The sequence below is a fragment of the Plectropomus leopardus genome, chromosome 16 (assembly GCF_026936395.1).
Source record: "Plectropomus leopardus strain MGB_pleo_1.0 chromosome 16, ASM2693639v1, whole genome shotgun sequence".
In the NCBI taxonomy this organism is placed as follows: domain Eukaryota; kingdom Metazoa; phylum Chordata; class Actinopteri; order Perciformes; family Serranidae; genus Plectropomus; species Plectropomus leopardus.
The window spans coordinates 25,446,041-25,460,893 of NC_142191.1; the positions used below are offsets into that span (position 1 = coordinate 25,446,041).

The 14,853-nt window shown below is 38.6% G+C and overlaps 1 protein-coding gene across 1 annotated transcript in view; it reads left to right on the forward strand.

Annotated features, from left to right (window-relative positions):
* The first annotated feature begins 86 nt into the window (after positions 1–86).
* LOC121955877 (connector enhancer of kinase suppressor of ras 3) overlaps positions 87–14,853 on the forward strand; it is a 41,508-nt gene continuing 26,741 nt past the window's right edge. The window contains exon 1 of the mRNA XM_042503961.2: positions 87–325. Within this exon, the coding sequence (XP_042359895.2) occupies positions 274–325 (52 nt within the window). The 5' untranslated portion in view covers positions 87–273. The remainder of the gene's footprint in view (positions 326–14,853) is intronic.

The following is a 14,853-nucleotide window of genomic DNA, read 5'->3' on the forward strand; positions in this document are numbered from 1 at the left end:
TATCATGCTCTTCTGTGATTGGAGGAGACTGCAGAGGGGCGTGACTAAAACCCTTAGTTTAGTAACCCGACACCCGCCCCACGCGCGTGTGTACTGCTATGACTGTAAACTTTCTCCACGAGCTCAGTCAGTCGCGAGCGGCGAACCGTTGGGTCAGTAGTACCGCGTCTGTGTCTGAGCTTCAAAGTTAACTCCTCCGGTAATAATGTCCGTTTAGCGGTTTAATTCGGTAGTTTGGAGGAACAACAGGTAAACTGGAAGCCGGTTGGAGAAATGGAGGCTGTGAGTAAGTGGACCCCTCAACAAGTGGTGGACTGGATGCGAGGTAAGACTGACCTTACGTTATCTTATCAGGATCACGGTTAATGTTAGGAGAGCTAACGGTCCTGTTGTTAGCAGTTAGCCTTTAGGAGTTAAAAACGGCTAATTCAACCCTTTCTCCACCTGCTGCTTGATTTCGAGTCACTTTTATTGGCCAAATACGCATCAATGACATTATATTATTGTTGTTTATTGTACACATATAAAGAAATTAACTTTTTTTGTGGCATTGCTCGCGTGTAACTTACACAGAAGTACAGATTACAGCTTACAACAAGGACAACAGAAGCTGAACAAATAAAGTTAAAGAATCGACTTTTATGTATGTGAAGAAAAATCTGGGAAAATGGTTAATTGGTGTCTGCCTAAATAAATATAACAAGGACTGATAACCAAGAACAAAAATAAAAAACAAATAAAACGTGTTAACAAGTAAAGTGTACCATAAATTGTGAACAAATAGTGAAATCAATACGGAATGGTTACGCATGGACTGAATAATTTTGTGCAGTCTGTATGTCTTCATGTTTATATTCTGTAAACATGGCGCGTCGGATTTTTATTGACATATCAAATATCAAAATTTAAAAAATGGTGCATTAAACCATTTAATGTAATTATTCATATGATGATTTCCTTTGTTTTCAGAATTTTATGGCTCAAATTAAAGTACTAATTAGTCATTTTGACCGTGAAAAAGTTGTGTTTGAATCGGCAAAGGAGACTTTTGAGTTGATTTTAACTGAAAGTACAGGCATGTTGTCCATGTATTAAAAGACTCATGAATCCATTGAACTTGAGCAGGTTGGATTTTGGATTTTGTTGGTGAAACCCATGTTTTACATGCTGATCACTGGTTTCGCCTTTATTTAGGATTTAGGGCTGGGTGTCCCTTGAAATGTCTGATACTACTACTAATTCAATACCCGAGTTTTGATACTGATATCTTCAACTTCGAGAAGTATAAACTTGTTTTCTTGTAAACCATTGTACACCACTTTTTTCAAATGTTCATGTTGACTTAACAGGTGGAGTAGCACAAAAACTTTGCGAAGTAAAACTGCTATATAATTCAAATGTAAACCAGGAATAATCAAATAATAAGATTACACAAGATTAAGTATGTTAGACTGTATGTTGTGATGGTCCAGGACAAGTTAATTGGGCTTGTATTGGCTCAGTAACACGCTGCAGGTTGTTACCTTGTTTACCTTTTTTTACTAACTGTCATATTTCTGCTTGGTTGTTGAACTTGGTTGTTGAGTAGCAGCTGGATGGGATTTGCTCACAGAACGGAGCCAAGTATTCATTTTCATTACAGTGTGTCATTAAGCAATAAACAGGCCCGACCAGTTAACAGCTCAGCCATAAAATGTCAATCAGGCCCACAATCGTGGTATGATAAAGACCTGTTTTTAATTACCAGTAGGGTTGAACAAGCAGAAGCAGGAGACAAATCTGTAGTGATGCAGTGTGTGAGGCCACAGTTTGTGTCTGTTGCATGATGATCCTTGTTTTACATTATAATATTTGAGATTTTTGCAATCTTAAGAATGCTTCAACATACAAGTAAAACATAGAAAGAATGGCTTGTAATTACTGCACCTGCACAGGATTCCTATTCCTATTCAGGACTGAAAAACTTATCATTGTCCTAAATATGTGTATACTCAAATCAAGATGTGCAGAAATAGGGCTTTAGTGTTGTTACAGTCTAACATGCATCATGAGTAACATATTTTATGTTTTGATTTTTTTTGCTGGTTTTTTTTTTTTTTTTTCAAAAGCCTGGTATGCCTTAAATTTTATTCTCTTGCTTTTGTGGCTTTATGCAATATTTGTACAAGTTGAATTAATAATTGTGAGAAAGTGTTCGGCCATTCAGCCAAGCTTGGCTCCCAAAAGCACAAACACACACCTACGTGCACACACATACATACCAATACACATGTCATTTAGCAGCACAGACAATGCAGAGCTGAGTGTAATAAAGACCCAGACAATACCAGCTATTGACAAAAATCGCCCTCCTGCTGTGTGGAAGGTCAAGAGGTCATGGTGACACTTTCCTGTGGCAGTGCTGCCATTTAATCAGACCTGACTTTTGTTCTGCATAAAAGGGGTGACAAACACAGGGGTCAGTCACATGACCTGGATGGCCCAATTAAACTTGTTCCCTCCCAGTATCCTGTCACTCTCTCAAAAACATGAAAAATAGAGAATACCACCAGATTTAAACAGTCGATCCCCTCAACACAGACTACTAGGTAACAGTTGCATTTATTTTAGATTCTGCACTGGTAAAATGTGTTCTTTGCTGTTATGGTTCATAAACTTGAAAGTGGAAGTTGTATTCAGCATGCTTAGATAATTATACTTAGTGGTTGACAGATATTTGTTTTTTTTGGGCCGATACAAACACTGATTACTAGTACTCAATGCAACCAAAAACCCCCATTTGCATTTACAATAAAAATGAAAATATATACAAAAACTTAGAATTTGGAATATAATAACTTCAGCACAAAGTTTTGTTTAAATGCCTTTGGTTAATGTTTTATAAAAACTGAAACTTTCAACATAATATAGAGTAAGTTCCCTGCATTTTTTTATATAGTTCAGTGAAAATTTAAATAAAAATGAATTAATTAAAATAGCTCCTTGGGGTTTTACAAAGTAAAAGTTCCTCCCATGCTGACACTTTCTCTGCATGTATTGCAGACTGCCTTCGCTGGTGTTGGTTGAGTGTAATATGCACACTTTTTCATTTGTGAATTTTATTGGCGGTCATTAAAATAAAACGCTGACACAGATAATCAGCAAAATGCCAAATATCGGCCCCAAAAATCAGCCAGGCCAATAATCTGTTGACCCGTATATAGACTGTTGATAAAATGACTTAATATGATCAGCAAAGTGATAAGCAGACTAGTCTTTGTCATTGAACTGAATCCTGTTGTAGTATTTACAGTGTAACTACAGAGCAGATTGCTGCCTCTGGCTATAGACGGCAAGGGTGTGTGTGGTGTGTATCTGTGTGCGTGTGTTTACTTCCATCATACAACTCAAGCAACAGGTTCTTTTAGTGGGAGGTTCAGTCAGTCTCATTTAAATCCTCCTGTTTGATCTGGAGTTGGTTCCCACAGGCCAGCTGTCACAGAGCCGCTCCAGCTGACCACAAATGCTTCAAAATTCCTGGAATAACCCTGGAATATCACAGCAGATGCAAGGATTGTCAGGGAATGTCATGAAATCTTTGGTGGAAGTCAGGCAAATGGGTCAACTTCATAATTCTGCCAGTACAAAGCATGCTCACATCTGGTGTACTGAATGAAATAAAGTGTTAATTATCAAGAATAATTATGAAAAGATTTGTTTTCATGGTCAGGATCTCCTGGAAAAGTCTTAAAAATACTTTCTGATCACCAAACCAGTGCCAGTGCTTCTTCTTGTCATACTTTACATTTTTTTATTCAAACTGTCATTAAAAAGTCTTAAATTTTGAGTAAAGCACTAAAAATCTCACAGAGACTCAGATGTTCAGTATTGCGCAGTCAAAGACCTTTGCTCCTTGTGGACGTGATGAATAAACAACTCAAAAATATGAAATAGTCAGTCAAATTACCGACAGTTGCAAGGGGTTCCTATTAACTTGACATTTTGACATGTCTGTTTTGCACAATGTGATTGGATGATGACTTTATTTGCTGTGCTAAAGCTCAGAAAAAATTGGTCCCGAGAAAAATTTATGTCGCTTTTTTGCCACGCAAGTATTCACAAAATCAAAAAAAGCTTTAACAATTTTTGACGTACATATTAATGGCACAAAAAACACCACCTGTGGGCTTTAAGGCCAGTTATCATTTGAAATATTTCCAAGGCTGTTGCCAATTCAAGTTAAAGTATTATGCATAACAAAAATATTCCAAAGCTAAATTAAATACATTTTAAATAAATAAAATCCCAAATTTACTAATTTCCTGCTTTAGATCTTGTAATATATAATCAAAGTATCTGATAGAGCATTCACTGCCAGCTTTTGATACTTGACAGTTTCTCAATTTTTTGGACGCATTACAACCCACTTTGTAGCTCTCAGATCAGTGTGAGTCTCTGTGTGGCAGTTTTTAATTGTCCGTGTGTTAGTGAAGCAAACTGATCAGACAGCTGTAGCTCCGAGGTAAACACATACATCTCAGGGATGAAGCTCGGCGTGTTCAGACAAAACCACATACCTGTCTGCTTGTCTGGCAGGTGCAGTCACACATCACAATGTAAATGATGACAGGCAGGTTGGAGAAAAAGAGGCTGAATAAACAAGATGACACATCCAGCTCTGTTTATGAAGGGATGTGTAGAAATAAAGCCAATAAACGAGAAGACACATGGGAAGAATTTACCTGCTGAGGGGACCTTTCGTCCAGAGAGTTGGCTGTATTGTTATATACAGTTAGATCAATCACAATTAAGTTGGGATTTTGTTTAGTTGAAGTTGAACTGGGTAGAGTCAGTATTATTGGCCAATATTATCAGAACTGAAATGCCAAAGACGTAATTAGGAAAATATGTCACTAGCCCACTATTTGTGATACTTTTCAAAGTAATAGTAGTTTTAACACTAAAACAAATCTCAAAATCTATCTTGGGCCATGACCTTGATTTCCACCAAATTCGATGACTTTTGTTTAATCTATATGAAATATTTTGCTATCAAACAACTGAAAAGACAATGTTTAACAAAGCTAACAAGACGTTTTGTTTGCATAGGTGTAGATTTTTGGGGGTACTTGGGATACATGTCCCCCTCAGTATTTAAAATGTGCATTTGTTCACCTCAATATGATGTAGCAGAGGACTTTAATTTTGATAAAATTAAAGACATTACACTATAATTTGCAGAAACGGCACAAATTGGGGTATACAGATTCACCAGAATTTGGGAAATTGGAAGTGTTTTTATCTGATGGACCACCAAACCCCCTGTTTCCCCCTGACCTACACCCTTCGATGCTTATAACATTTCTCAAATCTCTGGTCACCTCTGTGTTTTTAAATTCCACTTTTCCACAGTTTCTGAAATAAGATTTTTATCTTGCTCTTGACTCTTTGACCTTCCTGTTCCTCCCTACTGATGTTTAGCCAAAATTGGTTGTTATTTCTAAACATTGTGTACAGCCAAAGCCCAGCGTCATTGTGCTTTTAGTGTGAAGAATTTGATCTAACAAAGTGTTTCCTGTCTGGTCCCAGAAGAAAGGAAGGTCACATGTCTGAGGGACTGACAGTCATATTTAATTACCTTTATTAAACAATGTGCATTTGAATAGCTGCAAAGAGGCTTGTACAGCTGGAAGTATCTGTTATCTTTAATCTGTATTTATCACTGAACCTCCCCATCATAAACTATGAAATTAATTGTTTTACAATCCCAGTTCCCCCAATAATAATCTTGATGATTAAACAAATAAGAGCAATTTCAAGGGTGTGATCACATCTCCAGCTGGTTTCAGTCATAGACAGTCATCAGGCACCAAACTCACAAAATCAAACATATGATTACTTATGATAGGCGAATATCTATCATGAGTAATCAGAGCTCGAAGTGAAGTCTGACCAGCAGTTAAAAGTCCCCAAATATAAAACAAAAATATATATAAAAAGCCTGATATAAAAAAGATCTCATGTTCTTCTTCTACACATAGTCCTTTGTTTTTTGTGACTGCTGTTTTTTTCTCGTAATATTATGAGTAAGAAAGCATAGTAAGCATACCTTCTCTTCTGTATGCACCTGTGTGCAGGTGTGCTGTTAAAACTCATCAGCTGGAACGAATCCAGATCAGCAGCACTTCATCCTGTAAGACAAGATAACAGAAACTCTTTTGGCTTTGCTCTGAGAGGCACGTGATGAGGTTCCCATCGGATCATGATGGCTGTTGTTTCTTCAGTGGGAGGAGAACATCTCTCACCTGAGAACGTCATTGTCAGCGTCATTATGGCTTGATGTAGTTCAGCAAGTAGAGCAAGGCACTAACAAGGCAAACACTAACACTGCCAGAGCTGGATGTTAAACTCTCACTAGGAACATTAAGATGGTGGAGATTTGAGGTCCCAACTGGGTTTGCTTAGCTCCTATCCACGCTCTCTTATGTTTCTTTCTGGAGTGTTTACACCACTTTCAGTGGTATTTGGAACCTTAATCCTTTAAAATCTGGTCAAATTGGATGCATTTCTTTTAAAAACGTGAGTGGCTTAACCAGGAACAAACCAAAAATTAGCAAGTATTAGTAAAAAATGCAAGGAAATTACTTGAAAGAGAGGAAAATAAAAAGAAAAAACAGAAGAAAATGAACTTAAGAAGAAAGTAAAACAAAATTTGATTATATTTTTCATATAGGTTTTGGATAATAACTAAAAAATCCTCCCCAGATAGTTTTCAGGTCATTTCCTTGTCACCTTTTTCACATTTTCAGAAAATTGCAGGACATTTCTTGCCAAGTTACTCATTGCAAAGAAAACAAACCAATTTTGTCATGTTTCAGGGGTTTAAATGTTTGTAAAAGGCATCTGAAAGCAGCACAAAAAATAAAAAGGGGAAAAGGATGTCGATCCAGATTTTAAAGGGTTAAAGTGAAACCGACACCAATATGTACATTTTAAGCACTCTAAGTTGTGTAACATGACACCAGCTACAAGTTTGTAGTCAACTTCAAACTTTGTTAAATACACCCTGCACAATGTCACATTACAGACTGTATGGGCTGTAGCTGCTGCAGTAATGGGCCAATTACACGTTGCATTAAATCAAAGCATGCTTGTGGTTATTGGCTGCGAGTCACAAAATTAGTTGTTTTTTCTAGATCTCGGCAGGTGTCGTTTGACAGGAGAAGTTCCAGTACTACTTGGTGCTGGTTTATTTCACTCAATACTTTCAGGTATCAAGTACTGATACCCAGCCCTTCCACCAGTATTGTATGTAAAAATGGACGGGATTACAGATTCTCCTGATAAGTCAAATTTTTTTCTTCTCTTTCTATTGGTCTCCCACCCAACATTTTCACTGAGGGTGAATCAGAGGAAGCATCCACATTCTCTTCACTGGGGGCCTCTTCCTGCCTTTCTCCCCATTTGTGAGCTACACTGGCGTCATTCTCTACAGGAATGAGTGTGAACGTGGCTCTGGTTACTCTCACTCCTGTAGAGCTGAAACAGTTAGTCTATTTATGTACTGAAGATTTCCACATCGATTAGTCAGTCAACTGCAAAAAAATGCCATCAATGATCCAGTTGCTGTGAGAACTGACTGAAAATAATTGTTAGTTGCAGCCCATATACAGTAATTAATCAGGTATAAAAGTACACTGATAAAAGTAATGCAGGCATAATAACTATAATAAGAAATTATCCTGGACTAAGGCTGGAACTGTACCTTTTTTGTCAGTGTTTCTGTAAATTATTATTGGATTTACTGACAGACTGCTATGAATAGACGTCTTAAAATATATTATTAAAAAAAAAAACGCCTTAATGTATTATCTTGTAATTATATTAAACCAAGAAGCACTTATTATTTCTAAATAAGATCATACGTTTACGTTCCATGTTCCCGCTGTCTGGCAGACATACAGTAGTGGATTCTGAGGGAACAGAGCTGTGTTAGTCAGTCATGTAATCAGCCTTTTTAATGGATTCTAGGAAAGCAGATTTGGAGATTTATTCAAGTTACGTCAAAGCTAACTACTCCCACAACCTGAACGTCATGAATGACGATAAATAATGATTAAAACCTGCAATACAGGTCTCCATGACATAACAATAATGATGTAACAGGTTAATGTGTTCCCACAAACAAAGTCCCCTCATTTTATTGCTTTTGGACAGGTTCCCACAAAGTTTCTTAGAGACATTCGTGATCCCCAGAGGGTAGATATCTTTGAATTTGTCATGACGTTGGCGAAAGCATGTCTTTTTATTTAGGGCCACCATCAGGTCAGCATTTCTACCTTTACTGCTTTTATGCTTTTGTACACTCATATGGTCTCCCATCTTTGTTGCAGTTTGAGCTGAGTTGTAATATCTAACACTGATGTTTATGACAGGATACCCCTAAAACTAGCTGTTAACATGTTAAATAATGTAACATTAGCTTGCTAAATATTAGCATATTACCACATTAACAAAATACATGTTAAAGTTTGTTTGTGTTTCTTCCCCTCTTACCTTTCACGATAAAAGTCGGATACATAAACACTCCATCACTGCTTACCAGAGTAAACTTATGCACATGCTGAGGCTGTGGTGTTGAGCTGATCACTCTAATGAAGTAATATCGCTCAGGGTTGGGAATTAGCACCAGCCACCAGCAAAAAAAAAAGTGGCTGCTAGATGCTGCAATCACAAGCCAAAAAAACAAAGATAATCTGTTGAGTGGCTGGTAGATTTTCCAGTCCACCAGCCACAGTGGCAGGTGCACAAAAGAAAGTTAATGGCAGGTGCACAAAAGAAAGTTAATTTCCAATTTCCAATTTTCCTAATAAGCCTAATAAAATTTGCTCTGGCCTCTTGTTTGTATTCAGCATAATACATAATTATCTTGATGACATGTACTAAAACAAATTTATATGTGAAACAAAAAAGGCAATTTATTACTTGTAATATATAATCAAAGTATCTGATAGAGCATTCACTGCCAGCTTTTGATACTTGACAGTTTCTCAATTTTTTGAATGCATTACAGCCCACTTTGTAGCTCTCAGATCAGTGTGAGTCTCTGTGTGGCAGTTTTTAATTGTCCGTGTGTTAGTGAAGCAAACTGATCATCAAGTTAATTTCAGACATTACATTTTACAGCTTGTAGACTCCTGGTTTCCATTCTTTGTCGGTGCATCGCTACACTTCTTTGCATGTTATCACCACCAACAGTCTGCCAGTGAAAAAGCATTACAGGCGGGAGGCTTGTGTACTGATGATAAATAAGAAAAAATGCGATTTTAAAAAAAAAACATTCAGGCCTCCCTCTACCTTGGCTTACCAGTTAGGCATAGGTTTTCATTTTGGCAGTGGGGACCTTTCATTCCAGCAGATCTGCACCAGTGTCGGGCTGTTACTGTTTAAAGTGAGCTCAGCTTTGCACACAGTGAACAGCACAATTCCTGTTTGTTTGATTTCATAAGACTTCTTAGCACAAATCTGCACAACGCTCAAGGAAATCCTTTTTCCTTTTGAACAGTGTTTGTTCAACAGTGTGTGTGTGTGTTACCCCCACTGCCTCGTACCAATAAGATGAATGGCCACTGTGTGTGTGTGTGTGTGTGTGTGTGTGTGTGTGTGTGTGTGTGTGTGTGTGTGTGTGTGTGAGAGAGAGATATAGTGTAGTTTGACAGAGGCCAAGTGAAGCTATGAATAGTCTCTGTGCTCTTTTGCCACTTTTCCTCTCCACCCTTGTCCTGTTGTGATGGAGGTGGGGTAAATATTTCTTTTGTTGCCCCCAGCTGGGGAGTGTCAGGTCCGAACTCCGTCTTTGTGCTTCAACAAGACAACACGTGCCATTTGTTGTAATTAACAAGCAACAGGGACAGTTTCACAAGGCAGAGTAATGGTTCTTTTTAGTTTAGTAGAAGCAGCCCTGGCTTGGTACTTTTTCCACATTTCTGCTTTAACAGATATGAACATCTTTCAGATTTTCACTTCAACCCAATCGCCGAAAAAAGCGATGTATTGGCTTAAAATACCTGGTATGGGGGGCACAATCCCGGCAGGAAAAGCAGCGATGTGTCCATGAAAAGCAGTGGCTTTCGTGCCACTAATCCAGTAGGAAAAGCAGCAATGTCTTGGTAAAAACAACCAATTTGGGGCGCCCACTGGCTCAGTGGAGAGAGCAGGTGCCACATGTACAGAGGCTGTGTCGTCACTGCAGCGGCTGCGGGTTTGATTCTGGCCTCAGCCTTTTGCTGCATGCCGCCCCCTCTCTCTCTCTCCCCCTTTTACGCTAAGCTTCCCTATTTATAAGGCATAAAAGCCCCCAAAAATAGTCTTGAAGAAAAAAAAAAGCCCAACCACTTTTCGTACCCAAAAAACCTGCTGGACAAACAGTGACAGGTCGCTACAAAACACCCATATTTGTTGCCTTTAAAGTACCTGGAAACACAGCAATGGCTCAAAAAGTCCCAACCGATTTTGTTAGTCTCGAACAGTGGTCTGTTCATATTTAACATGACTGTAGAAATGTTGATATGATAAGTAAGAAACAATACGAAATGCATGCATGCAAATGTAACATATTCATGTTTTTCAGAAACATGAATACCTTATGAAGCATTTTCTTCTGGGTGTTTCCTTTCAAAGATAAAGACGTTTGTATTTCAAAGTGGGAGTTCTTGTCAAAGCACTGTGTAAAACGAGGCCGAACGTCTTGTTTGTTTTGATCTTTCTGACAAATGATTAACAGGACTGTTTATGAGCAGCTGGAGTTTCACCTGCAGCTCTTTTTTACCGACTTCCTCACGTGTTTGACTGCAGCTGGATGAGCTAACCTGCTTTATTATCAGCATGCCTTATAAATACTATGAGTGACTGTCAGGCAAGGAATTTAGGAGACAGATTAAACTGTGACCCTGTCAACAAACCAGGTTATTGAAAGACAAGATTAAAGTTTTAGGAGCATGCATCAGACTTTTTCAATGAATTAATCTAAAAAAGGTTTAGAAAATTTATTTGAGAGTGACAACTGTTATCTGGTTATAAGGTTATCTCTTTTTGGTTGATATTAGATATAGGTCATTCAGTTTCAGATCAGATGGAGGTTTTGTTTGCATTTCAGAGTTTGTTCAAAATTTATGCAAGTCATGTGACACCAAAAAACAGATAATTTGCCCCCGGAAACATGGTCATTTTTGGCTTCCTAAAAATAGCATCCTTGACCGTGAGCCATTATATTTTCAGCAGAAAATATGGAAATGTCCATGTACTTTGGGGGACTGTCTGGGCCCCTATAATCACCCATTTCTACACTTCAATGAAAAATATCTGGTTGGTAAAGTCTGTGCATTAGCTGACCAAAGCTGTGACTGTGTCTAATGGGTTTCGAGGTGAACTGGCGGTTTTGTCGTTGTAGTAAGAAGTAAAACTTTCCCACCCTGAGCTGCTGCTGCTGCCTGTCAGTACACAGAGTTTCCCAGCAGCAGCAGCAGCTGACTGACAGGGGGACAGGGGCCCAGAGTCATCTACAAATATAAGACCGGTCAGAGAGAGAACACAAATGGAGAAATAAACTTTTGTTACATCTGTGACCAAAGTCAACTGTAGTGCTTCTGTAAATGCAGGGCAAAATATACCATCACTAAAGGTTCATTTAAAGTTATTTAAAGTTTAAAAATCTTCTTCCCTTTTCCTTCCCACAAGTTTCGTCAAATCAGACATTTCAGTTCTCATGGTATGAGGTATCATTAACTCAACAATTACTCATTTTCACAGGGAGACTAAGAAAAAGTTGTCAATGTTAAAGAGGTTCTGTGCACTTTTGTCAGTCTCTGCTTTGCTTTCATGTCAGATTTATTCTGTCAACAAACAGGTTGGTTTCAAAGTGCTTTACAAAGAGCAAAGATTAAAACGGACTGAACTCTGCTGTGACCTCACAGGTGATTAGATTAAGATTCATGGTAAATCAGAAAAAGTTGGCAATGGTTATGCTGCCTAATATAAGTATTGTTGAAAGCTGAAGATGAAAAAGAATGGTGGATTCGGCAAATTGGAGAAGGGAGTGGTTTTCTGCTGGGAGTAATGCAGTAAAAGTAGTAATGGCTGCAAATACTGGGACATTTAAGCAGAAAAACTTAGTCATAAACCTGACAGAGGAACCAGAACTCAACTTTTAGCTTCTGAAATAATTAGGGATGTAACCATGCATTGGGAGACAGTTAAAAATCGATAAAAAATATGTGAGATTCAAATCGGTGAAACGAAAAAAATGAACCCGCGATACCTGCGGTGTGATCTACTTTTGACTTGCTCGAAGCGTTACGTTCAGTATCCTGTGCATCCTACGTCATGTCAAGACTAGAGACAGCTCGCCAACATTGCTAAAGATGCTATAACGACGGAAGCACATGTAGATGCAGCAGCCAGGAGCTCCTCAAATCCTTGCTACTTTTTTGCTAGATTTTACTATTTTTTCAACTCCATGGCCCCTTCTGCTGAAGCACAACTTTCTATGTTAGAGAAGCACTTATAAACATCGGGTAAGTTGTGTGGGGTTTGGACTGAATGCAGCAGACCGCGAGAGGATCTGCACCAACGGCATACGCCGAGCAGACAGTCAGACCAGTCGGGAGAAACCAAGCAGAAAGCACCTGACGAAGCGAGGGAGGAGAGCCAGCATCAGGGCGAGGCTGTCCTCACTTGAACCGAGAGCTGTTCCTCTACCAAGCCTTCTTCTGGCTGATATCCGGTCACAGGAGAATAAAGCGGATGAGATGCAACTGAGGCTCACTTAGCAACAGGTAATCAGAGACTGCTCTGTGCACATCTTCACAGAGACGTGGGCTGACCTTGTTTGCAGCCAAAAGGACTCAAGACTCAAATTCAAAAAATGCACTGCAAGAATTGAGTGATGCCACCAGCAGCAACATGTCCAAGCAACTGGATGGAATTTTCATAGTAGCTGCTGATTTTAATCAACTCATCTGTCAACTACAAAGATGTAGCAGGATCAAGGACAAATTTAATTTTGACTAATAAATCTGCCTTCAAGCTATGCTGCTCCTTGCCTGTGAATGCGCTGGGTTGCTTTCTAAAGGGGAAGTCAGACAGCAGCTGTACAGCGAGTACAGAGAATGTTTTTACTATTTTCACAATCCATCATGTATTACTTTACCCACCCATAACCCATCCATGTGCGTGATGGGTAGCAGGAAAATATCCCATCATACAGACTTTAGGTTTTTGTAGGTCAATAGTGGAATCGCTTTCTGCTGCCTCAAAATAGTAATACTCAACAATGTGTATGACCACACCTCATTTTAAGACCTACCTGCCCATAGGCGTACAGATGGGTGCATTTGCTGCCTCCACAATGTGGACGCTGTCCATGAAAATGACATCTGCATCAGTCTGAAACTACAGTGACAGTTGCACTGTGCTCTGAGTAGCTTTTTTCGCAAGGTGTAACGTTTATTGTCCAAATGAAGATTAATCTGAGGCTGAAAATAGTCCCCATCAGATGTAGCATTTCCTCCAGTTTGTCTGATAAAAGCTATAGTGACCAGCTTTTTTGTTCAATACTGAGACTGTTTTTAAACATGAAATGTTTCATTTGTGTTTTTAAAGATTTACGTTGTCATTACGAGGAAACAATTGGAACTGAGAGCCACAGACAGGAAGTTAGAAAGCATTAAGAGCTGGACTAACACATTGTTTTTGTGTTTTCATGATATTAGATGACAGAATTATCGAGGCAACAGGACTTAATATGTGAATCACACTCGACATTAAGTTGTCATACATAGATCTCGTAAAGGCATATGGTTTGTAGGGAACCTGAATTTGTTCAAATAAAACTTTATTTGGCTTTAGGATGGACAGTTAGTGGTTTTATTTGAGGGAGGTGAATTAATTTTGTGTGTGTGTGTGTGTGTGTGTGTGTGTGTGTGTGTGTTTTAGCTTGTTTGGCCTGCTGTGTTCCCATCTGGATGGTGCTGTGAATATTTTATCATTTGAGTGTGAAGAAATGTGTGAGTAATGGGGTGTTTTCAGAGTTTTACATTGCAGATCAACATATTTGAAACATCTAACATTTCTTTGGAAACAGGTCATTGCAGTATTTTGAAGGTAAATTAATTAAACTGGTAAAAAAAAAAGAGATCTCACCCTACTGGAGGACTTGTTTTTCATGTTTCAGGCTGATATTTAAGCACATATTATCATAGTTTTTAATACTGACTGTCAAGTTTATTTTTGAAGTTTATCTAAAGCATCTTCAAGTCATGTAACTTGTGAGTAGTTTTTGCAGTGTTCATGCAAACAGCCACAGTTTGCTGTGTTTCATTAATCCTGCTGCTTGAGAAGCATCTCTGAAGCCAAAAACACAAACCGCTCAGCAGTATTTCAGTGTGGTGATCCTGCTCGTTCCTCCAACGTCTGCCAGACGTTTGAAGCCGATTTCCAACAGTGTGGGCCAAGCGCCAAACCCAACAGCAATGTTCAAAATGTGGAATGAGAGAAATGCCTCAACTGTCACATAAATTAATGACATATTATTTCTCACGAGAACATTGGATCCAGCTCTGGATGCTGGCACTGTGCTGGACTCTGGAAACATTGTCATTTTATATTTCAGGTTATTCCACAGTGTAAATGTACATCTTTAGTGTGTTTTATTTTAAACCAAATTGAAAACAGATCTGATGAGAGTACTTTCATTTATTTAAAAAAAGAAAAGATAAACTTCCATGACTCGAGCAAACAGTTGAGGCTGTTGAATGTGGACACGTAGGGAGGCTTTGCCTGGTGTTGTCATGCTTTCATTAGCAGGTGATTTGGCTG